Raw genomic sequence first — 23538 nt, 5'->3', positions numbered from 1 at the left:
AGACCAGAGCGGTCATAAAACAAATGCATAATTGTAAAAGAGTCCACATTATGAAACTTCAAAAGTGCAGTAGTTCTTAGAATAGACATTTATAGTTGAGACGCCCAACTACTTAAGATTTTTTATCTGGGAATCTGGACACCTGCAACTCTGCCCTGTGACCTTACTTACCTATTATGGGGCACAGTTTTCACCAGGTGGTTTTATTACTTTCAGTCCCATGACCCCCTAGAAAAGCAGGCAAATGTTAATGTTTAAAATTGATGTTAAGTTATCTTCCATATGTCACAGAATTTAGATTTAGATTTGTGAGTTTATAGTGAAATCACTTTTCTGGCACATGTGGCCATGAATGTCAAGACAAGTCCAGAGGATAAATAGCTGTGGAAAAAAAGCTGTCATCCTATTTCCCAGTCCAGGTGAAGTGAGCAACCATGAAGACCTTCATCTTCCTTGCTCTCCTGGGAGCTGCTGGTGAGTCTCTTTTAATGAGTGAATCAGTGGGTGTCTAACATAAACTTAAGTTTGTACTTTACACTCTGGAAGACAACAATGAATGTTGAATCTGGTCTCTGTATTCAAGAAGCTTAAAATATTGAAACAATTGTGTAAAATACATAGGTTTGTGGATAATTAAATTTCACTTGGAGGAAGATCACAGTTAGCAAAAGTGATCAGAGTAGAAAATATAAAGACACAGGACTTGCTCTCAACTTCTGGGTAAAATTAATGAAGAAGGAGAGAAAAGGAAAAGACAGCTCAGATTAAGGAGGTGCTTATCCTGACCTTTCCAAGAATTTGGAGTTAATAATCTCTGGCTGTCTATTCTGTTCCATTGGTCTATGTCCCTGTTTTTGTATCATACCATGCTGTTTTAGTCACTGTAGCTCTTGTAGTATAGTTTGAAGTCAGGTAACTTGCTTCCTTCAGCTTTATTCTTTCTGCTTAGCATTGCCTTGGCTATTTGGGCTTTTTTTTTTTTTGGTTCCATATAAATTTTAAAATATTTTTTCTAATTCTGTGAAGAATGTCATTGGTAGTTTAATAGGAGTAGCATTGAATCTATAAATTGTTTTGGGAAATATAGCCATTTTAGTGTTCTAAAAATTCTTTAGTGTAGTATCCAGAACAATTTTTATTTTTGCTACTGTATTTTAGTTTTGAATCTGATTTGGACAATGGAATAAAATTGTAGTTAGACAAGCTTTAACATTGGCTTGGGGCAAAAGATGATCCACATCTGGGTAACAAGAATGAGGCAGGATGGGGAAGGTATATTTCTTTGTCAATCATAACAGTTACCAAATGTTAGAAATAAAATGTCTTCACACCATAGAAAATTTATCTCCCCATAGCTCTGGGTTCCACCAAAGATTTTCCCTCAGACATTGTATTACTCCAGATTCATTCAGGAAATACAAACCATATCAGCAATATAAAGAGGAGAAATTTTAGTATAAAGAACTATTAACTTTTGGCCGGGTGCAGTGGCTCATGCCTGCAATCCCAGCACTTTGTGAGGCTGAGGCAGGAGGATCTCTTGAGGCCAGGAGATTGAGACCAGCCTGGGCAACATAGCAAGCTTTGTCTCAATAATAACAATAATAATAAGAAGAAGAATTAGTGGGGTGTGGTGGTGCATGCTTGCAGGTCCAGGTATTCAGGAGGCTGAGGCAGGAGAATCATTTGAGAAAAAAGAATTATTTACTTTTTTGGTGAGAGAAAAAATATAGAGAATGGGGCAAAGCAAAAAGATCATTTTGCAGTGCCTGACATGTTAATGCGAACAACTCTAAAAGGAGTGAAGGTTTTTATTGTTGTTTCATATTTGTGTTCCTTTTCTGCATTTTTCTTGATAAACAAGTGTTAGGTTTTATAAAACAAAGATAACATTTGTCTTTAATGAAATTTCCAGGATGTTTGGCTTATAAAATTTAGTATTAATCTTTCTCACCTTACAAAAATCCCTTAATCCACCCTAATCTACAGGAAGAAAGCCAGCTGACAATGAGTGCAACCCAGTCAGGCAAGGAGGTTTCCCAGCACTGACCTCCTCCATCCTCTCATCCCCCCACATCTTTTCTGAGCCTCATGCTTGTCACAAGATGTCCCTAGTGAAACATGAGTAGAATTGTAGGGAGTAATACATTTTCTCGTAGAAAGAGGGGTATTGAGCTAGGAAGAGCTGAAGCCTAAGAAGCCCAGTAATTCTGAATTCCTAACTTCAGGAGGGACCCATTTCTGGGACATTGCTGGAGCCAAATCACACAATTCTGTGAACCAGTAGCATCCAGAAGATTTTCTCCTTTCTAGTACTCAGGAGTTTTGCAGAGGTGAAAAAGATGATAGTCACGATAACTCGTATTTATTATCTTCTGTTTGTCATATACTATGCTTAAGTGTTTTTAAATAATATTTAATCCTCATGACTATCTTATGAGGTAAGTACTAATCTTCTTTCCATTTTATAGCACAGAATACTGAGGCTTAAGATAGTTAAATGTCTTCAGGATAAGGCAGCTGATAAGTCAATAGGAATTGAACTCTATCAGCCAACTCCAAAGCCCACGCTCTTAATCATGTTAAAAACAAAACAAAACAAAACAAAAAACACACAAGAAAATATCATAAAGATTTAAGAACATCACAATATTTTTACATTAAGATAAATTACTGTTCCTGAAAGCCTGGAAAATATGGGAATCCTAAAGTTACAGTTATTTTATTTTATTTAACTAACATTTAAATATACTATTTGTTAGGCAGTGTTCAAAGCCACTTTAAAAACATGAACTCTTTTCATTTTCCTAAAAACAATCGATGTGATGGGCTCTTCATTTTATAGGAAAGCAAACTGATAAAGACAGAGATAAAAAACTTGCCCAAGGGCGTATGACTACAAAATGTGTCATAATCAGAGCTCATTAATATCAAGCTTCAGAGGCTACCATGAGAATTATAGGCAGTATATTATGAATGACTCATACTCTTATCTTTTCTACCGTAGATTCCAACATCTTCTCTCATAGGAGCATTGTCTAATCTTTTTTCTATTTTACTCCTAAAGGTGGAAAGAATCACACCTCATGCTCCCTTTAAACTGCCCCACCAAAATCTTCTCCAGATGATCTTGATCCTTTCCTCCATCAAGCCACCACTCCTCAGAATTGAGGGTTAAACATGAAATTAAAGCAAACTAACGAACCCAGATAAATTGTTTTTGAGTCCTTCAGGATTGAGAGGACACAACAGTGGAACTGGGAACCACTCAGGCAGAGTCACCCCCTTGGAACACTTGCTTCACCTGCCACCATTATAAAATGGAGTAGAGTTGGAAACGATTTGTCTCCTGTCCTGGTTATTGATTACTGCATAGAAAACCACCTCAAATTTAGCAGAGTATGGCAATGTCAATCACTTGCTATTACTATTTCTCATGGCTTCAGGGTGTGACTGGGCTCCTCTAGGCATCATTGCTGGGAATCTCTCATGCTTTGCAGGCAGCTGGTGACTGTGCTTGGAGCCATCTCAAAGACTTCCTCACTCATAGGTCTGGTGGCTGATACTGGCTGTCAGCTGGGCCTTCAGCTTGATTTTTGGCCAGAGCACCTGTGCATGGCTTCTCTATGTGCCTCCAGATGGGATGGCTTGGGCTTACTTATAGCAAAGCATATGTACTCTAAGAATATTTGAAGAAGAGAGCCAGATGGAAATTTATTGACTTTTAGAATCTGTTCTCCAAAATTATGCCAGTTCACATTTAAGAGGAACCAAATTAGAATTTACATATTGTAGAGAAGAGAGCCAAACAATAAAGGAGTACTGTCTAAGCCACCACATCATCTCACATCCAGGAAAAATCTCTTGAAAACCGAATTATGATTTTTTAGAAGTTGTATTTTAGGTTTTGGGGTACATGTAAAGGTTTGTTACATAGATAAACACGTGCCATAGGGGTTTGTTGTACATATTATTATATCACCCAGGTATTAAGCTCAGTAACCAATAGTTATCTTTTCTGCTTCTCTCCCTTCTCCCACCATCCCCCGTCAAGTAGACCTCAGTGTATGATGTCTCCTTCTCGTGTTCATAAGTTCTTATCATTCAGCTCTCACTTACATGTGAGATCGTGTGGTATTTGGTTTTCCTTTCTCGTGTTAGTTTGCTAATTTGATGATAGCCTTTAGCTCCATCCATGTTCCTACAAAAGACATGATCTCATTCTTTTCTATGGATGCATAATATTTCATGGGGTATATGTACCACATTTATTTTATCCAGTGTGTCATTGATGGGCATTTAGGTTGATTCCATGTCTTTGCTATTGTGAGGAGTGCTGCAATGAACATTTACGTGCATGTCTCTTTATGGTAGAACCCTTTATATTCCTCTGGGTATATACCCAGTAATGAGATTGCTGGGTCAAATGGTAGTTCTGCTTTTAGCTCATTGAGGGATTGTTGTGCTGCTTTCAACAATGGTTGAACTAATTTACACTCCTATCAACAGTGTATAAGTGTTCCCTTTTCTCTGAAACCTCGCTAGTCTCTGTTACTTTTTGACTTTTTAATAATAGCCATTCTGAGTGGTGTGAGCCATCTCCTTGTGGTTTTGATTCGTATTTACCTTATGATCAGTGGTATTGAGCTTTTTTCATATGCTTGTTGGCCACATGTATGTCTTCTTTTGAGAAGTGTTTGTTTATATCCTTTGCTCACTTTTTAATAGGGTCGTTTGTTTTCCTTTTGTAAGTTTGCTTAAGTTCCTTATAGATGCTGGATATTAGACCTTTGTCAGTGTGTAAAAATTTTCTCCCATTCTGAAGGTTGTCTGTTTACTCTGTTGATAGTTTCTTTTGCTGTGCAGAAACTCTTAAGCTTAATTAGATCCCACTTGTCAATTTTTTCTTTTGTTGTGATTGCTTTTGGTGCCTTTGTCATTAATACGGTTTGGCTATATCCCCACCCAAATCTCAACTTGAATTCCCATGTGTTGTGGGAGGGACCTGGTGCGAGGTAACTGAATCATGGCAGCAAGTCTTTCTCATGCTATTTCTGTGATAGTGAATAAGTCTCACAAGATCTGATGGCTTTAAAAAGAGTAGTTCCCCTGCACAAGGTCTGTCTCTTTGCCTGCTGTCATCATGTAAGATGTGACTTACTCTTTCTTGCCTTCTGCCATAATTGTAAGGCTTCCCCAGCCATATGGAACTGTAAGTCCAGTTAAATCTCTTTCTTTTGTAAATTGCCAAGTCTTGGGTATGTCTTTATCAGCAGCATGCAAACTGACTAATACAGTCATGAAATCTTTGCCTATTCCTAGGTACAGGATGGTATTGCCTAGCTTGTCTTCCAGGGTTTTTATAGTTGTGGGTTTTACATTTTAGTCTTCAATACATATTGAGTTGATTTTTGTACATGGTGTAAAGAAGGGGTCCAGTTTCAATCTCCATTGGCTAGCCAGGTATACCAGCACCATTTATTGAATAGCGAGGCTCTGTCCCATTGCTTGTTTTTGCCAGCTTTGTCAAAGATCAGATGTTATAGATGTGCAGCCTTATTTCTAGGCTGTCTATTCTGTTCCATTGGTCTATGTGCCTGTTTTTGTACCATACCATGCTGTTTTAGTCACTGTAGCTCTTGTAGTATAGTTTGAAGTCAGGTAACTTGCTTCCTTCAGCTTTGTTCTTTTTGCTTAGCATTGCCTTGGCTATTTGGGCTTATTTTTTTGGTTCCATATAAATTTTAAAATATTTTTTCTAATTCTGTGAAGAATGTCATTGATAGTTTAATAAGAGTAGCATTGAATCTATAAATTGTTTTGGGAAGTATAGACATTTTAATGATATTGATCCTTCCTATCTGTGAGCATGGGATATTTCTCCACTTTTTGTGTCTTACCTGATTTCTTTGAGCAGTGTTTTGTAATTCACAGTGTGGAGATCTTTCACCCCCTGATTAGCTGTATTCCTAGGTTTTGGAGTTTTTGTTTGTTTGTTTGTTTGTTTGTGCATGGCAATTGTGAATTGGACTGCCTAATTGGCTCTCAGTTTGTTGGTGGTGTATAGGAATGCTAGTGATTTTTGTACATTGATTTTGTATCCTGCAATTTTGATGAAGCTGTTTAGCACTGAAGGAGCCAACACTATACGGTTTTCTTGATGTAGAATCATGTCATCTGCAAACAGAGATAGTTTGACTTCCTCTTTTCCTATTTGGTTGCCTTTTATTTCTTTCTCTTGCTTGATTGCTCTGGCTAGGACTTCTAATACTATGTTGAATAGAAGTGGTGAGAGGGGGCATCTTTGTCCTGTGCCAGTTTTCAAGGGGAATGCTTCCAACTTTTGCCCATTTAGTATAATGTTGGCTGTGGTTTTGTCATAGATGGTTCTTATTATTTTGAGGTATGTTCCTTCAATACCTAATTTATTAAGAGTTTTTAATATGAAGTGATGGTGAATCTTATCAAAAGCCTTTTCTGCGTTTATTGAGATAATCATGTGATTTTTATCATTAGTTCTGTTTATGTGATGAGTCACATTTATTGATTTTTATATGTTGAACCAAACTTGCATCCCAAGGATGAAGCCTATTTGATCATGGTGGGATTAGCTTTATGATGTGCTTCTGGATTCAGTTTGTAAGTATTTTGTTGAGGGCTTTTACATCTATGTTCATCAAAGATACTGGCCTGAAGTTTTTTTTTCTTGTTTCTCTGCCAGGTTGTGGTATCAAGATGATGCTGGCCTCATAGAATGAGTTGGGGAGAAGTCCTTCCTTCTCAATTTTTTGGAATTGTTTCTGTAGGAATGGTATCAGTTTTTCCTTGTACATATAGTGGAATTCGGCTGTGAATCCATCAGGTCCTGTGCTTTTATTGGTTGGTAGGCTATTTATTGCTGATTAAATTTTAGAGCTCATTATTGGTCTGTTCAGGGATTCAGTTTCTTTCTGGCTCAGTCTAGGGAGGGTGTATGTATCCAAAAATGTGTTCATCTCCTCTAGGTTTGCTAGTTTGTGTATGTAGAAGTGTACATAGTGGTTTCTGATGGTTGTTTTCATTTCTGTGGGGTCAGTAGTAACATTCCCTTCATCATTTCTAATTGTGTATGTTTGGATCTTCTCTTTTTCCTTCTTAATTAGCTAACTAGTGGCCTATTTTATTTTATTTTATTTTTCAAAAAACCAACTCCTGGATTCTTTGGTCTTTTGAATGGTTTATCTGTGCCTTTATTTCCTTCATTTCAGCTCTTATTTGTGTTATTCCTTATCCTCTTTTGGGGTTGACTTGTTCTTGCCTCTCTAATTCTTTCAGTTGTGAAGTTAGGTTGTTAATTTGAGATCTTTCTAATTTTTTGATGTGGACATTTAGTGCTATGAATTTTCCTCTTAACACTGCCTTAGCTGTGTCCCAGAGATTCTGGTTTGTTGTATCTTTGTTCTCATTATTTTCAGAGAACTTCTTGATTTCCACCTTCATTTCATTGTTTACCCAAAACTCATTCAGCAGCATGTTAATTTCCATGTAATTGTGCTTTTTTGAGAAATTTTCATTGTGTTGACTTCTATTTTTATTTCACTGTGATCCAAGAGTGTGATTGGTATATATTGGTTCTTTTGTTGAGGATTATTTCATGTCTAATTACATGGTCAATTTTAGATCATGTGCCATGTGATAATGAGAAAAATGCATATTCTCTTGTTGTGGGGTGGAGACTTCTGTGAAGGTTTATCAGATCCATTTGGTCCAATGCTGAGTTTAGGTCCTAAATATCTTTGTTGCTTTTCTGCCTCGATGATCTAATACTGGCAGTGGAATGTTGAAGTATCCCACTATCATAGTGTAGGGATCTATATCTCTTTGTAGGTCTCTAAGAACTTGCTTTGTGGATCTGGATGCTCCTGTGTTGGATGAATATGTATTTAGGATAGTTAGGTCTTCTTGTTGAACTGAACCCTTTACCATTATGTAATGCCCTGCCTTGTCTTTTGTTGATCTTTGTTTTGTCTGAAATTGGAATTGCAACCCCTGCATTTTTCTGTTTTCTAATTGTTTGGTAGCTTTTTCTCCATCCCTTTATTTAGAGGCTATTAGTGTCATTACATGTGAGATGAATCTCTTGAAGACAACATACCATTGGGTCATGTGTTTTTATCCAGCTTGTTACTCTGTGCCTTTTAAGTAGAGTATTTAGCCTGTTTACATTAAAAGTTAGTTTTGATGTGTGAATTTAATCCCGCCATTGTGCTGTTAGCTGTTTATTATGTTGGCTTGTTTGTGTGGTTGCTTTACAGTGATGCTGGTCTGTGTGTTTAAGTGTGTTTTTGTATTAGCTGATAGCAGTCATTCCTTTCTGTATTTAGTGTTCCTTTCAAGATCCCTTGTAAGCCAGGTCTGGTGATAATAAAGTCTCTCAACATTCGCTTATCTGAAAAAGATCTTATTTCTCCTTCACGTAGGAAGCTTAGTTTGCTGGATAGGAAATGCTTGGTTGAAGACTTTTTTCTTTGATAATCTTGAATATAGACCCGCAATCTCTTCTGGTTTCTAGGGTTTTTCCAGCTACATCCTACAGGTGCTTTTGGGCTGCCAATATGTCTGTACCTCCCTGGAACAAAACTCCCAGAGGCAGGGACAGGTTACCGTCTTTGCTGTTTTGCAGTCTTCGTTGGTGACAACTCCAGGTTCTAGAAAATCCAAGGTGACTAGAGACTGGAGCAGGCCCCAAGCATATTGCAGCAACCCTACAGAAAAGCGGCCAGACTGGTACATAGGTGCCTATTCCCGTATCTCCTCACTAGGCAGGTCCTCCAGGCCTGGGGCTCCAGCCACTCCTCACCAGAGCTATCAAGCCAGTACCAACTCAGCAACTCCCTGGTCAGAACCTCTGGGGGAAACTGACAGCTCTAGGCCACTGCCTCTGGAGTGAATTATGCTTGCCGAGGACACCACTGAGTGACCTTTATCTTTTATGAGAATATTATATGAGAAATTATAAAGAAGATAGTGACTATAATCTCTTATATCCATTAAATAAATTATATCCTCCCACTTCTTTACAAAGCAAATAGTTGTATTTAGCCTATTCTTTCCATAAGAGAAAAGAAAAGAAAAAGACAATTTAAAAGAAAGGAAACTAACAATAGTTGCCTTCATATTCTCATTGGTGAGGCTTTGTGGGAGGGAGGCAGAGACTGAGACCAGAGAGAGAAAATATGGATTTCTCAATATAAGATAGTAACAAAAATTTTCAGTTCTCTTCTGATAGTTTAAAAGGGTAGATGTTTGTCTCTCTCTACTTGGGGCTTCTGGGCAGCAGAAGTGTGAGCTGACTAAAGACATGAAGAAAAAAACAGAAAAGAAAAGGAATTCAGGGTAGGTTCCAGCAATGTGGCAGAAACCAGGCTATAGGTAATAGACTCCGTGGACTGTAGGTGATTCATAAACATTCACAAAGTGATTTCTGATATACTATTTAAAGATGTTTTCAAGCTGGTGCAAAAATTTCCCATAATATCTCCAAAGCTTCAGTTAAAGTCTGAAACTCATCCTAGCATTAGGTTAGTGGTGAATTAAGAAATAAAATGAAGAGAGCTGTTTTCATGTGCTGGGACAAAGAAGGCTGGAGATAAGCAAAGAACTTAGCAGAAATAAGGCCCAGTCCTACCAGATAAATCATTGGAACAAGTAGAGGGATGCTGGATTTCCTAAAATGTTGGTGGTCATGGGCTTCAACAGTATGGTTGTAAGTTGTTGGGAGCAGGCCCTCCAAAATCTGGCCATAAACTGGCCCCAAGACTGGCCATAAACAAAATCTCTACAGCACTGTAACATGTTCATAATGGCCCTAATGCCCGCACTGGAAGGTTGTGGGTTTACAGGAATGAGGGCAAGGAACACCTGGCCCGCCCAGGGCAGAAAACCACTTAAAGGCATTCTTAAGCCACAAACAATAGCATGAGCAATCTATGCCTTAAGGACATGCTCCTGCTGCAGTTAACTAGCCCAACCTATTCCTTTAATTTGGCCTATCCCTTTGTTTCCCATAATGGATACTTTTAGTTAATTTAATATCCATAGAAACAATTCTAATGACTGGTTTGCTGTTAATAAACATGTGGGTAAATCTCTGTTTGGGGCGCTCAGCTCTGAAGGCTGTGAGACCCCTGATTTCCCACTTCACACCTCTATATTTCTGTGTGTGTGTGTGTCTTTAATTCCTCTAGCGCCACTGGGTTAGAGTATCCCCGACTGAGCTGGTCTCGGCAAGTGGCATCCATTCGTGGAGGCTCGAATCCAGGTCGAAGGGTCACTGGAGTAACAGCTGGAATGGAAAACTAGCTGGAGGACACCCGAGTACTCTTAAAGCAATCCCCGTGGTGAGTAAGAAGGGGAGCTCAGAAGCGTCAGGATAACAATGGGACAGGTATGGGGTCTGGTTGGTTTCACCTTGGAATTTTTTCACACTGATGATGAGGAGGAAGGAGGGTATAGCGAAGTAACAAAAGAGGTTACAGAGCATGTTTATTTACCAGCTAAAGCTAAAGCAGCAAAGGAAGGAGAGGTTCATCCCTACCTACTTCTGTACCCCCTCATTATTATTTTGAAGAAAAAGACCCTCCAGATCTTTATTTTCCAGAGGACACTGGGAATAAAGTAGTTGCCCCAGTGACTGTTCAAGCAGCACCTCGAGTGACCGCTCTTAGTTCTATTCAGGCAGGAATTCAGCAAGCTAGATGAGATGGCGATTTAGAGGCTTGTCAGTTCCCTGTTAGAATACACCCCCCAGAACAACAGGGAAATATTATAACTACATTTGAGCCTTTTCCTTTTAAATTTGGGAAAGCACATTTAGTTGATTATATCAAGGCCTGTGATGGTATCAGAGGTAATCTGCATAAAGCTACCTTGTTGGCACAGGCAATGGCAGGACTGAGAGTGGATAAAAAAAATATTCCATTTCCTGGAGCTTGTTTTAACTGTGGGATGCGTGGTCATACTAAAAAAGAATGTAGAAAAAATCAGTGAGTCAGGCCGCCAGATAGGGGAAAAAAGAAAACTGCTGATCCTGAAATATTTACAAAATGTAAAAAAGGAAAACACTGGGCTAGTCAGTGTCACTCTAAGTTTGATAAAGAAGGGAACCCAATTTCGGGAAATGCCATGAGGGGCCCATCCTGGGCCCCATTCTAAACCAGGGCATTTCCAGCTCAAGTCATTCCCTCACCCCTGTACAACGTCTGTCCCCCACCACAGCCGGTAGTGCCACAGTAGATTTATGCTGCACAAAAGCTGTGAGCCTTCTGCCTGGAGAACCCCAGCAAAAGGTCCCAACAGGAGTCTGTGGACCCTTGCCAGCAGGTACGATAAGATTACTTTTTGGAAGGTCTAGTGTAAGTTTAAAAGGTGTACAAATACATACAGGAGTCATTGATTCAGATTACAATGGGGAAATTCAAATTGTTTTATCTACTTCTGTTCCCTGGAAAGCAGAGCCAGGAGAGCGCATAGCCCAGCTCCTGATTGTGCTGTTTGTGGGAATGGGAAAAGGTGAACTTAAACTAACAGGAGGATTTGGAAGCACAGATAAACAAGGCAAAGCAGCTTACTGGATAAATCAAATTAGTGATAAACGTCCTACCTGTGAAATAACTATTCAAGGAAAGAAATTTAAAGATTTGGTAGATACAGGAGTGGACATTTCAATCATTTCTCTACAGCACTGGCTGTCCACGTGGCCAATTCAACCCACACAATTTAACATAGTTGGAGTTGGTAAAGCTGCTGAAGTATATCACAGTGGTTATATTTTGCATTGTGAAGGGCCCGATGGACAACCTGGGACTGACTATTCAACCAATTATAACTTCTGTACCTATAAATTTATGGGGAAGAGATTTATTACAACAATAGGGAGCACAAGTTCTAATTCCAGAACAATTATATAGCCCTCAAAGTCAACATATGATGCATGAAATGGGGTATGTCCTTGGTACGGGACTAGAAAAAAGTTTGCAAGGTTTGAAATAACTGCTTCAAGTGGAAAAACAAAGTTCCCGCCAAAGATTAGCAAATAATTTTTGAAGGCAGCCATTGTTAAGCCTCCAGAGCCTATACCTTTAAAATGGTTAACAGATAAGCCAATTTGGATAGAGCAATAGCCGGTAAGTAAAGAGAAACTGGAGGCTTTATAGAAATCAGTTACTAAACAATGAGAAATGCACACATAGCTCCAACATTTCCCCTTGGAATTCTCCAGGTTTTGTAATTAAGAAAAAATCAGGTAAATGGAGAATGTTAACTGACTTAAGAGCCATCAATTCAGTTATACAACCTATGGGAGCATTACAGCCAGGATTGCCTTCCCTGGCTATAATTCCAAAAAACTGGCCTTTAATAGTTACAGATTTAAAAGACTGTTTCTTTACTATCCCTTTAGCTGAGCAAGACTGTGAACGGTTTGCATTTACAATTCCTGCAGTAAACAACCTGCAGCCTGCAAAGTGTTATCCTTGGAAAGTGTTGCCACAGGGCATGTCAAACAGCCCAACAATCTGCCAGACATATGTGGGGCAAGCAATTGAACCTACTGGTAAAAAAATTTCACAGTGTTACATTATTCAATATATGGATGATATACTTTGTGCTGCCCCCACTCAAAAAATACTACTCCAATGTTTTGATCGCTTGCAAAATTTGATTTCTTGCACTGGTTTAATTATAGCTCCTGACAAAATTCAGACTGCTACTCCTTACTCCCAATTGGGGACCTTAGTAAATGACACTACCATTGTGCCACAGAAAGTAACCATACATAGGGATCAACTAGAAACATTAAATGACTTTCAAAAATTACTAGGGGATATTAATTGGATAGACCTGCTCTAGGCATTTCTACCTATGCCATGAGTAATCTGTTTTCTATCCTTAGAGGCAATCCTAGTCTCACTAGCCCTCCGCAATTAACAAAGGAGGCGGAGGCAGAGTTACAACTGATTGAGAAGCAAGTCCATAAAGCTCAGATAAATAGAATAGATCCAGAGAAGACTCTAGATTTGCTAATTTTTTCGACACAGCATTCACCTACTGGTGTTATTGTCTAAGAACACAACTTAGTAGAGTGGTTTTTTCTTCCACGTACTAACTCATAGACTCTAACTCCTTATTTAGATCAAATTGCTACTATGATAGGGATTGGGGGAACTCAGATATGATGGATTACATGGATATGATCCTGGAAATATTATTGTCCCTCTCACGAAGGCACAAATACAGCAAGCGTTTATAAATAGTCTTACTTGGCAAACCCATTTAGCTGACTTTGTGGGTATTCTCGATAATCATTTTCCTAAAACGAAGCTGTTTCAGTTTTTGAAGTTAACTAATTGGATTCTCCCTAAAATAACTAAATAACTAAATTTAAACCAACTGAAGGTGCTGAGAATGTTTTTACAGATGGGTCTAGTAATGGTAAAGCTTCTTATTCTCGATTGAAAAGTAAAGTTTTCCAGATGTCCCATATTTCAGCTCAAAAAGCAGAGCTTGTAGCTATAATTGAGGTATTGATTGCTTTTGACATGCCTATTAATGTGATTTCTGATTCTTCATATGTGGTTCATTCCACACAGTTAATTGAAAATGCTCAGTTATGATTTCATACAGATGAACAACTTATGACTTTATTTACCCAATTGCAAACAGCAGTTAGGAATAGAATGCACCCTTTTTATATCACTCACATTAGAGCTCATACACCTCTTCCAGGACCTTTGACTGAAGGGAATCAGATGGCTGATCGCCTGGTTGCTACTGCAATATCTAATGCTACCGCTTTCACTATTTGACCCACGTTAATGTCTCTGGTCTCAAACGCAGACACAGCATTACCTGGAAAGAAGCTAAAGCTATTAAATAATAACTTGAGGTAGAAGTTATGCTTGTATTTCTCCAGGTCAAAATCAATAGCTGATTTGGATACCATCAAGACACCTGAAACCTTATCATAAGCCAGATGCCAAGGAATAGACTCTGGGAGAATCCCGAGGACCCCCCAGTTGCAGCCATGTCAAGACTGATGCTGAGGAGGACCCCAACTGTCACGAGCAACACCCATCCAACACAGCCACCCACCTCGGGACAGATCAAGAAGCTGTTACAGATGGCGGAAGAAAACCTGAGGAAAGGAGGACAGTCACAATGAATAATTTAATGGTAGCTATGATAGCAGTTATCACCACTGCCGTGAATATTCCTTCAATAAGGACTGGTAATAATGCCTAGATGCAATCACTCTATAACACTGTTACACATGCTTTCTGATCTCAGTATTTACCATAATAAATCTGCTCCTATAATTGAGGCATACAGCCCTTAAAAACCTATTTGTAAGCAGGATTGGATCCAGTTAGAAAAAATGAACGTACTTGTTTAGGAAGATTGCTTTGCAGAACAGGCAGAGGTGCTGCACAATGATTCCTATGGAATCATTAATTGGTCCCCTAAGGGGATGTTTAGCTTGAATTGCACCTCTCAGTCTGCATGCCACGGTTACACTATATTCAGATGATCTGAACAAAACCGTCAGATGGTAGAAATGATAAGAAGTATGGCAAAATTCCTATTATCTGGAACCATGGCGGTATAGTGGCACCTCAACCTCAAATGATATGGCCCGCTCTAGGAGCTAAACATAAGGATTTGTGGAAACTATTAAATCCTCTTAATAAGATCAAAATTTGGGAAAAACTAAAAGAGCATCTAGAAGGACACTCTACAAACTTGTTTCTGGATATAGCAAAATTAAAAGAACAAATATTTAAAGCATCCCAGGCACACCTGACCTTAATGCCAGGGACTAGAGTGCTTAAAGGAGCTGCAGACAAAGTAGCAGCTAGTAACCCATTAAAATGGATAAAAACACTTGGAAGCTCTGTGATTTCAATGATGACTGTGCTTTTAATCTATATTGTTTGTCTTTGTACAGTCTGCCGATGCAGACCCTGACTCCTGAGAGAAGTAGCTCATCGTGACAAAGTTGCCCTTGCTTTTATGTCTTTACAAATCAGAGAAGGGGGACATGTTGAAAGCAAGCCCCCCAAAATCTGGCCATAAACTGGCCCCAAGACTGGCCATAAACAAAATCTCTGCAGCACTGTAACATGTTCATAATGGCCCTAATGCCTGCACTGGAAGGTTGTGGGTTTACGGGAATGAGCACAAGGAACATCTGGCCCGCCCAGGGCAGAAAACCACTTAAAGGCATTCTTAAGCCACAAACAATAGCATGAGCAATCCATGCCTTAAGGACATGCTCCTGCTGCAGTTAACTAGCTCAACCTATTCCTTTAATTTGGCCCATCCCTTTGTTTCCCATAAGGGATACTTTTAGTTAATTTAATATCTATAGAAACAATACTAATGACTGGTTTGCTGTTAATAAATGTGTGGGTAAATCTCTGTTTGGGGCGCTCAGCTCTGAAGGCTGTGAGACCCCTGATTTCCCACTTCACACCTCTATATTTCTGTGTGTGTGTGTGTGTCTTTAATTCCTCTAGTGCCGCTGGGTTAGGGTCTCCCCAACTGAGCTGGTCTCGGCAGTAAGCAAGGTTTTTAACCATATACAGCTTCAGCTTGAAAGTGAGTAATAATGATATTTAATGTATAGGCCTGTGATAAAGGATAAATTAGGTCACACATGCTGTGCATATAACACGGTATTTTTCACATGGTACAAAACAAATACTGACTTTATTATTATAACTATTATTATTTTAAAACCTTTGGGTACTAAAGAAATGTTGTCTCCAAAAGTTTAGAGTACATGGGAACATACTGATGACATGTTTTAAGTTAATAATTAAATTTTAGGAGAACTAAGTCTGCCTACAATTTTTACAGATATAGGAATGTTATGTTTATGGACTTGTATAACTGTCAGCTCTTTACTTACTCTGATAAAAGTCAGTTTGATCCCGATCAGTTTGCATTTGTCCAGTCTACTCTATACAAAATGTGGGATTGAACCTACTGTTATTACTTGCCTCTGTGGGACAGCCTGGAAGTTATCATACAAGGGTAGCTAATAAAAAGAAAATATGGGGTGCGTTTTGAGAGAATAATCAGCATAGAAGACAAAAAGTGAACTAGTAAGGAGTCTGGTTGTATTCAGGCCACCCAATAGGAGAGCATACCAGATCTGAAGATTATGAAGTGTCTTGGCAGGGTGATTTTGCCCTGGACCTTTTATAGGGAGAGAAATATAAGTTTGAGGTGGGGAGATTTATAGTTGGGGTTGTTTTACAATCAGGGGGAAGTCTCAGTCAGTTGGCTGAATAGGATATGTTTATTTTTGAATGTAGCTACTTTTGAGAAGACAAATCATTCTAATCTCAGCTAAACATTTTTGAAACAAAAAATGGGGAGTTGGATGGTCTGTGTCTGGCCATGTCAGCAAGTATGGGCAAAAGAGGAAAGGTCTGTGTTTAATGTGTCACGGGTAGGCAAGAGAACCATGGGAAATTTTCTGGAAGTTGGGAGATAGAAGGGGGAGAGAGTCTTATCTAAGGCATATGGGAAAGGTAGTTCTTTGTGGTAATTAATTTCCAAGAACACAAAATGGTGGGGGGATTTCTTAACCATTGCTTTTTTCTGGGAACACAGGCTAAGATAGGGTTCAGCCTTGACACAGAGAATATGGAGACTGAGTTCTGAGTCCTGTCTTTGCCACTAACTTCCAAGAGAACCACAGCTTCCTCATCACTAAAATTAGAAGGGATGAAAAAAGCAATGCTTTATTCAGTGCATTTCATACCCCAATCTTCTGGAAGTCTCTGGAAGAGGTGAGAGGGCAGCGGCGGGGGGGGGGGTGGGGGGCAAGGAGAGAGGTTTAAGTCACAGAGGGAGGAGGGGACAACAAAGAAAGGTTGTGTCACAGAGACGGGAGGGAAAATCAGCAGGTACATAATGACTCTGGGCAAGATTTGTAGGATAGGAAAGGGGGCACCAGGACCTTGGTTTGGTCTGTGCCACTATCTTTCACCCACATCAGACACGGCTCCCAGCAATGCCGTATATATTTGGGTCTTGATAAGGACTCTTTTGAAGACTGCTCTCTTCTCATCTCTCTTCTGCCCATAATTAGTGTTTCTCCACAGCTGTTCCTGACAAGAACACTTGGACTAAAGATTGGGACAGTTTACAGCTTAATCAACTTGTCTGCTCCTGGCGAGATCAGTCTGCCATGAAGGGTTTTCTCATCGTCGCTCTCTTGAGTGCAGCTGGTGAGAGTTTGGGGCTTTGTTTCTGCCTAGCGTGACACCCAGGGTAGTCTATGAAAGATGGGAAAGAGGATTAGCTGGGCACAACTAAAGAGCTAGGAACTGGAGGACACTTAAATAAAACAACTGTTGAAGAAAACAAAAGGAACCACATTAGAGGACATGGGCCTGGAAAAGGAGAGTGAGCTGGGTCAGGGGCTCTGGAAGCCCTAAGCTTTTCTATTTATTTCATCACCAAAGTCAGGCAGTAATTTTTTTATCCCAATTTATGGCAAAAGTGAATTTAAAAAAAAAATTTCAAGTGGTCATTTTTTCACCTTTGTAACACACAAGCCCTGCCAGTAAGAGTTTCTGATCAGCATGTAATTTAGTTTCACAGAATTTTTATGTAATTTCATCTCAGCAAAGCTATGTGTCAGTTTTCGTATTGTGTATAACTTGGGGGACATGCATAATTTTCTTTGATTAAAATATAAAAGATAAATTGAAGACCTTTATATTACGTTTGAAAACCTTAGGTTAGGGAAAACTACCCTAGTCAGTTGTGGCCTTTTAACTTCTTTGTCTCTTTCAACCTATGGCCCCTTGATTCTCCAGGAGCTGTTCTGGCTAAAGACTCTCAAGATAATCAGGAATCATCATACAATTTTACTATTCCTTACATGGTCTATCTTCAGTCCTTCCCAGAACCCTGTGTGGGGTCTCTCATTCATCCTGACTGGGTATTGACAGCTGCCCACTGCCCCTTACCGTAAGTATCCCTTTCTCTTGTGAGCCAGGAGGAATCTGTTCAAACAAATGTAGATCTGGTGAAGCATCCCAGAAAATTTTTAGTAAAATCAGAAGACACGGAAAAAGAGAGACTCTTGTTCCCAATGGGAAATAGAATACAAATTTGGGCAGTTTAGAAGGAGATCAGTAGGAAGATGTCAGAGGATTCCCTCTCATGGGTAGTAAATAATATTCATTCATCAACAATACTTGTTAAACATTTATTATATAGCAAGGGCTGTTTAATCACTGATAAAACTGTGAAGGAACAAGATGAAAATAAGTGTTCCCTCATGGAGCTTACATTTTGGTAGAGGGTGTAGCCAACACAAATAAACTGCCAAAAACAAAGTGTTTTTTTTTTTTTTTTTTTTTTCTTTTTTTTTTTAATGGCAAGCTGTAATATATGGGCATGAAACAAGAGATCTGCTTTAGTTAATGTGGTCATGTCCATCATCTCTGAAGAGGTGAGTTCCATAGGAAGAGGAGCCAGCCAAATGAATAAATCCTGGGGGATATTCCAGACCAAGGAAACAATATTCATATAATCCCTGAAGTAGCAAAGACATTAAGGTATTTGGCAAGCAGAGAAATCAGCAGGAACTAAGGGTAATGAGTAGGGGGGATGCCCATAGGATGAGGTCAAAGATTTAGGCAAAAGCCGTATCACGCAGTGACAGTAGAGGGCACGGGAGCACAGTACAAAATAAAGCAATTCCTTGCAAATCTCAGTGTTTCTGCTGTATGTGAGAATGTGTTGTGTGATCAAGACCTACTCAGTTTCGTGAGTATAGAAGGATCCTTTCAAATTCAGAAATCTCAGCCATCTGGCTGCTCAAGGCAGTTTAGTTTAACACAGACTAACCTCTGCTCTGTGATATATGGGAAATACAAAGGAAATACACAGTTCACATCCTTCCAGAATAAGAATTGAAAGCGCAGATGCTGTTTCTTACATCCATACTTAACCCATGAACAGGATGTGTGGTGCCTCTCTATTAGCTGCTAATTCAGATGATAAAAATCTTAATAACAAGGCTCCACTGACTGTGTTTTAGGTGCCAGACCCCATGTCAGACATTTTACAAATTTATGTCTCTAATAGAACAATTCTGTAAATTATTGCTATTATTTTATAGACAAAGGAAGGCCATGTCTGTTCTCAGGTTAAGAAATAAAGTTAAAACAATTAAGGAGGGTGGCCTGTAGCATTTCTTGTAATCTGTCATCCTATGACTCTCTTTCTTCTCATCTCTCTGCCCTCTTTCTTCCAAAGTGTTGAAATCCGACTGGGAGTTTCTCAACCTAGCATCACAAATAAGAAACAACAGATACGAAACTATTCATCGATTGTGACCTACCCTGACTTTGATGCAAAATCTTTGAACAATGACCTAATGATGATCAAACTGTCAACGCCTGCTTCACTCAACCCGCATGTGGGGACTATAGCCATAGCCTTGGAACCCATTCCATTTAATGAGTCCTGCTTTATTCCAACCTGGACCTGGAATGAATATAAAAACCGTAAGTGTTGGATGCTGTGTTCTTTATGCTGAGGAGGTTGGAGCCGGGAGAAAATGTAGTGGGATGTCCCTAATGGAAATCACTGCTATGAGACAAAGTTATCCACCATAGAGGGATTCCTGCCAGGGCCCCAAACCACCATCACTGGAGGTCAAAGATAAAATTTGGGCCGGGCGTGGTGGCTCAAGCCTGTAATCCCAGCACTTTGGGAGGCCGAGACGGGAGGATCATGAGGTCAGGAGATCGAGACCATCCTGGCTAACACGGTGAAACCCCGTCTCTACTAAAAATACAAAAAACTAGCCGGGCGAGGTGGCGGGCGCCTGTAGTCGCAGCTACTCGGGAGGCTGAGGCAGGAGAATGGCGTAAACCCGGGAGGCGGAGCTAGCAGTGAGCCGAGATCGCACCACTGCACTCCAGCCTGGGCAACAGAGCAAGACTCCGCCTTAAAAAAAAAAAAAAGAAAATGATAAATTTCAAAGAGACTGATAAAGGGCAGCCGCTCTGACATCAAAAAATGGAGCAGACAGTAATTTTTATATCTCTAGAATATTGAAGACAAGAGTCCAGAGAACTGGATTGAAATACAGGTGGGAGAAATAGGAAATAGGAGTCCTCATGCACAAAAGACAGCATGAAGGCAGTCTGTGGGAGGGTGACTTAGTCGTTGATAGTTGCTGAAAACCCATCACACAATGGAAGAACAGTGGGGGAAATGAACATAAAATATATGTGATGCGGTGAAGCAGCAGAGGATGCTTCCTGCCCCCTCCACAGAGAACCCAATTATGTGCAGAGAACCCTGGGAGACAAGACAGTGGTTGAGGGAGCACCTGTCCTGTCACCAGAGCTGGTTCCCTGCACAGAGTGCTACTCATACCTACTCCTCCATCCCAGAGTTCCCACTAAGAGGTGGAGACTTGGGTGGTTCATAAGGAAATTGATTATTATGGCATAATCAGTTGGTATCTCCCTGGCCTGACATGCTTCATGGGAAAAACAGTGGCAGCACACACCCGTCTCCCCTGTGAGCTGAAACTGGGATGAGCAGAAAGATCTGGTCTCTGCAGGAGTCTGTCTAGTAAAGAACACTTATGAAGAAAGTTACTTTCTAATGTGTTTGTTGGTCCTTGTTGGCTGTTACTCCACTATTCTCTCTTTAGGTATTGTTGAGGATAAGGATGCCACCACTTCATATCTGAAATGAAATGACAAACCTAAATCTATTGCTTATTACAGCAAGTCAGAGCAATGCTGACCAGGCACCATCCCACTAAGCAAAGTGGAGTGCTGATTAGCATATGGGGTTTGTGGAAAGCTTGGAGTTGAGGGATTGGAGGACTTTCAGAGGTATGAATGGGTCCCATCATCTGTCGAGGCCTGGCTACTTCAGGGGGATTGCTGTTGATTGGTTGGTGCTTTGAGACGTGTCTGTCAGAGGACCTCTGATCCTGATCAGCTGATTTTAAGAAGTGAAGGCTGACATTGATTATCTTGCAAAAGCCATGTTCGCTCAAGCAAGTTGTCCTGGATCTATTAATCAGGTTTAAATCTTTCTCTGGTGGCTACAGAACAATGTACCTGTTCTGTAAAAGCAATTAAAAGTGGAATTTTAAAAGTCAGTCTTTGATTAAAAAAAAAAAAACAGAAATAAAAAGCAGAAACTATTATATTCTCCGTATTTTGCAGCTTCATTTTTCAATTTAGAAACAAAGTACTTGGGAATCTAGGTGAACATGTTTTCTGAACAATTGCAGCTTGGATGTATTTTGTCCTTTATAAGTCTTATTCAAAGTAATTGAATCACAATTTACAGATGTAATTTATTCCTTACAATTTGAAAACAAAACAAAACTATACAGAGGTATACAGGTTCTGAATGTCAAAATCACAGTGACAAATGATACCTCTATAAGCTTTCTGGTACAGGACTTCCAATATTTGTTAGAAATTCATTATTTTAAGTAACTTAACTTACTTTCACCAAGCTTTTTACACGTATTTTAATTTAGTTCCCATAAAAACATAAAACTGAACATAATTTCTCTTTCTTCTCTGACCTGACACCTTCTGGCCTAATCTGCTTTAGGGCATTTGATTGGATGCACTCTATCAGAAAAAACCCTGCTCCTTAAACAACACTGGACTTAGTTTGAGCAATCTCTGGTCAATGTTTTTTTTTTCCTCTCTCTTTGCTATTCTCTACCAGAAATTTAAATTACATAATACCTTGGTTAAAGTCCCTGTATCCTGAAGTTGACAGTATAATAGCAATTGCTATTATGGAGTTGAACAACATGGCAACTACTTAGGGGGAAACATATATGTATATTTATATCAATACACATACTATAAACACTTATAAATAATCTGTTTAACTTCAAAAGCAGTTTTATATGCATTAAAATAGTTTTTCCCTTTATAACTAAACGTGAAAAGGATCAAGTAGATACCCAATAAAGGTGTATGTGTAGGGGCAAAATCTTTGGGACGATGGCTTCATTACTGTCTCTTTCTCCTTGTGGTCACTAATAACTCACAGTTTTTTCAATTTTTTTATAAAAGATGCATAGTACAGAAAGAACTATGGATTTGATATCTGACAAAGGGGACTTATAAACCTACTTCTCCACCATGGAGATTACTGAACAAGGAATCCTATGGAGAGTGGAGTGTCTGCTGCTACCTGCATTGAATATTCTCAGGACTGAATTTATTTACAAAACAGGATCTGGTTACAAGAGCTCTTGTGATAAGAGGAGTCACTCTGGAGTTTGTTTTCTCTTTCCCACAGTCAGTGATCCTGACATCCTGACATGGATCAACCAACATTCTCTTCCATTCCATGACTGTCAGGATAGACTCAAAGAAGAACAGGCAGGAAACATCATTTGTGTGGGACACCCTCTAAGGATCCTATCTGAAAACAAGGTATTTCTCCCTTCTGTATACAGGAAGATAGCAAGAGTCCCATGGGACGAGTGGTGATATGCAGAATCAAAGAGCACTCATCCAAAAGGCCTCCCGAGAGTGAGGAGCAAAGAGCTGAAGTCCCTCTCCCTTCCCTACTCACCTCTGGGTTTCTAACCACTGCCCTTCTCATCTTTCAGAGTGGCAGAGATTTAGGGTAGAACTATTTGTCCTTTGTCTTGCTTGCTCTGGGGTTGGGTCAAGCTTGAACCTTAGAGGTAAGACTTCTGTGGATGTAAAGAGAGGTCTGCCACCTCTCAAGAAAAATAAGCCCATTCTCTTAGATGGTTTTGCTATTCTTATGTGCCACTTTTTGGCATTTACTTTTTTTTGTGTTTTTTTTTTTGGAGATGTTGTCCACTCTGTCACCCAGCCTGGAGTGCAGTGATCTTGGCTCACTGCAACCTCCTTCTCCCAGGTTCGAGCGATTCTCCTGCCTTAGCCTGCTGAGTAGCTGGGGCTACAGGCACGCACCACCACACCCGGCTAATTTTTGTATTTTAGTAGAGATGGGGTTTCACCATTTGGCCAGGATGGTCTTGATCTCCTGACCTTGTGATTCACCCACCTTGGCCTCCCAAAGTACTGGTATTACAGGCTTGAGCCACCACGCCCAGTTGGCATTTACTCTTGTTCCGTAAGGACAAGGACACATTGACCTTCTGTTCCTTCTCTCTATAAGGAAGTTTCGGCAGCCCCAGCCATCTGCAATGGGAGGTTGCATGGAATCTTGTCCTGGGCAGAAGGAAGCGTCACCCTAGGAAGTGAAGGATTCTTCATAGATGTTCATCACTATGCAAGATGGATCTTGAAAATTATGGATACCCACTGAGGCGCCTCTGTTCCCATATCCCCTCAGTACCACCTCTTCATAATTTCTACACTGGATCTACAACTCTCTTCATCTTTGTTATTTTGGAACAAAATCCAAAGAGGAAACATCTGATTAAAAAAAAAAATGAGTGGCTAAGAACCCATGCCATGACTCCTGATG

At 39.8% G+C, this 23538-nt stretch overlaps 1 protein-coding gene across 4 annotated transcripts; it reads left to right on the top strand.

Annotated features, from left to right (window-relative positions):
• The first annotated feature begins 244 nt into the window (after positions 1–244).
• Positions 245–23521, top strand: LOC695594 (serine protease 58-like). Of its 4 annotated transcripts, none has more exons than XR_013415944.1 (9): positions 245–474; positions 10227–10379; positions 13952–16838; positions 17141–17279; positions 17874–18027; positions 19324–19574; positions 20738–20924; positions 22369–22505; positions 23227–23521. XR_013415944.1 is itself a non-coding variant. In XM_077998145.1 (9 exons), exons 5-9 carry the CDS (start codon positions 17240–17242, stop codon positions 23374–23376), a joined length of 732 nt encoding a protein of 243 aa, XP_077854271.1. In that variant the 5' UTR covers positions 248–474; positions 10227–10379; positions 13952–14211; positions 16660–16838; positions 17141–17239; the 3' UTR covers positions 23377–23521. The 4 variants fall into 4 exon arrangements, 3 of the variants coding, with proteins under 3 accessions (XP_077854270.1, XP_077854271.1, XP_002803546.1); XM_077998145.1 differs by lacking the exon at positions 20738–20924 and having other exon boundaries at positions 248–474; positions 13952–14211; positions 16660–16838; XM_077998144.1 differs by lacking the exon at positions 20738–20924 and having other exon boundaries at positions 17154–17279.
• The last annotated feature ends 17 nt before the right edge of the window (positions 23522–23538 follow it).

This window comes from Macaca mulatta, chromosome 3 (genome assembly GCF_049350105.2).
Source record: "Macaca mulatta isolate MMU2019108-1 chromosome 3, T2T-MMU8v2.0, whole genome shotgun sequence".
In the NCBI taxonomy this organism is placed as follows: Eukaryota; Metazoa; Chordata; class Mammalia; order Primates; family Cercopithecidae; genus Macaca; species Macaca mulatta.
This window is presented reverse-complemented; position numbering and strand designations above follow the sequence as displayed.